This window comes from Guyanagaster necrorhizus (assembly GCF_019112545.1).
Source record: "Guyanagaster necrorhizus MCA 3950 unplaced genomic scaffold BT62scaffold_23, whole genome shotgun sequence".
NCBI classification, from domain to species: domain Eukaryota; kingdom Fungi; phylum Basidiomycota; class Agaricomycetes; order Agaricales; family Physalacriaceae; genus Guyanagaster; species Guyanagaster necrorhizus.
In genome coordinates, this window is record NW_025064902.1 from 285,601 (window position 1) to 286,262 (window position 662).

At 38.4% G+C, this 662-nt stretch overlaps 1 protein-coding gene across 1 annotated transcript; it reads left to right on the forward strand.

Moving 5' to 3' along the window:
- Positions 1-237: 237 nt before the first annotated feature.
- BT62DRAFT_903051 (uncharacterized protein) lies at positions 238-423 on the forward strand (the record flags this gene model as incomplete). Its single annotated transcript, XM_043183510.1, has 1 exon — positions 238-423. A coding segment is annotated over one exon (186 nt), but the record flags the coding sequence as incomplete, so codon positions are not given.
- Positions 424-662: the final 239 nt, after the last annotated feature.

The following is a 662-nucleotide window of genomic DNA, read 5'->3' on the forward strand; positions in this document are numbered from 1 at the left end:
AAACTTCAAGCATAGGAACAGGCTAGAGAAAATGAAACAGAACTCTAAGTTGGAATCTACTGTATGGACAGCAGTGAGCTCAAATCTAACAAGATGACTATTTGGTTCAAGTTCTGCAGTGTTCAGAAACAGTTTACTGCTCTATACATGTCCGCCCACATTGGATGAGTTAAGAGACAGCATTGTGTCTTGATGAATAAGGCCTATGCTATATGACTGTACACATCATGCTCAGAAAACATTTGGGATGAATTCTATCTGACAGCTGCTTACTTTGATAATCTTACAGCTATCAAATCACCAAATGGCATGATGCCATATGAGAAGTGGCATGAGAGAAGACCAGATGTAACTCACCTGCAAGAAATCAGTTGTAAAGCTTTTATGCTGATTCAGAATCAATGTAACCTCAAGATACTATAATGCTCAGAGAAATATGTTCTCATAGACTACAATGCTAATTTAAAGACCTATCATTGTTATCACAAAGCATCCTGCAAAGTTATATCTTCTCACTATATTCAATTCATCAAGTCTCACCAACTCACTTTACAGCTCTCATATCTGCTCAACCAGATCAGAACTTCACCTTTCTATCATCCACTATCAGTGCTATCACTGAGACTCTACCCTCCTCCTCTCTTATCCTTGATGATGACCTG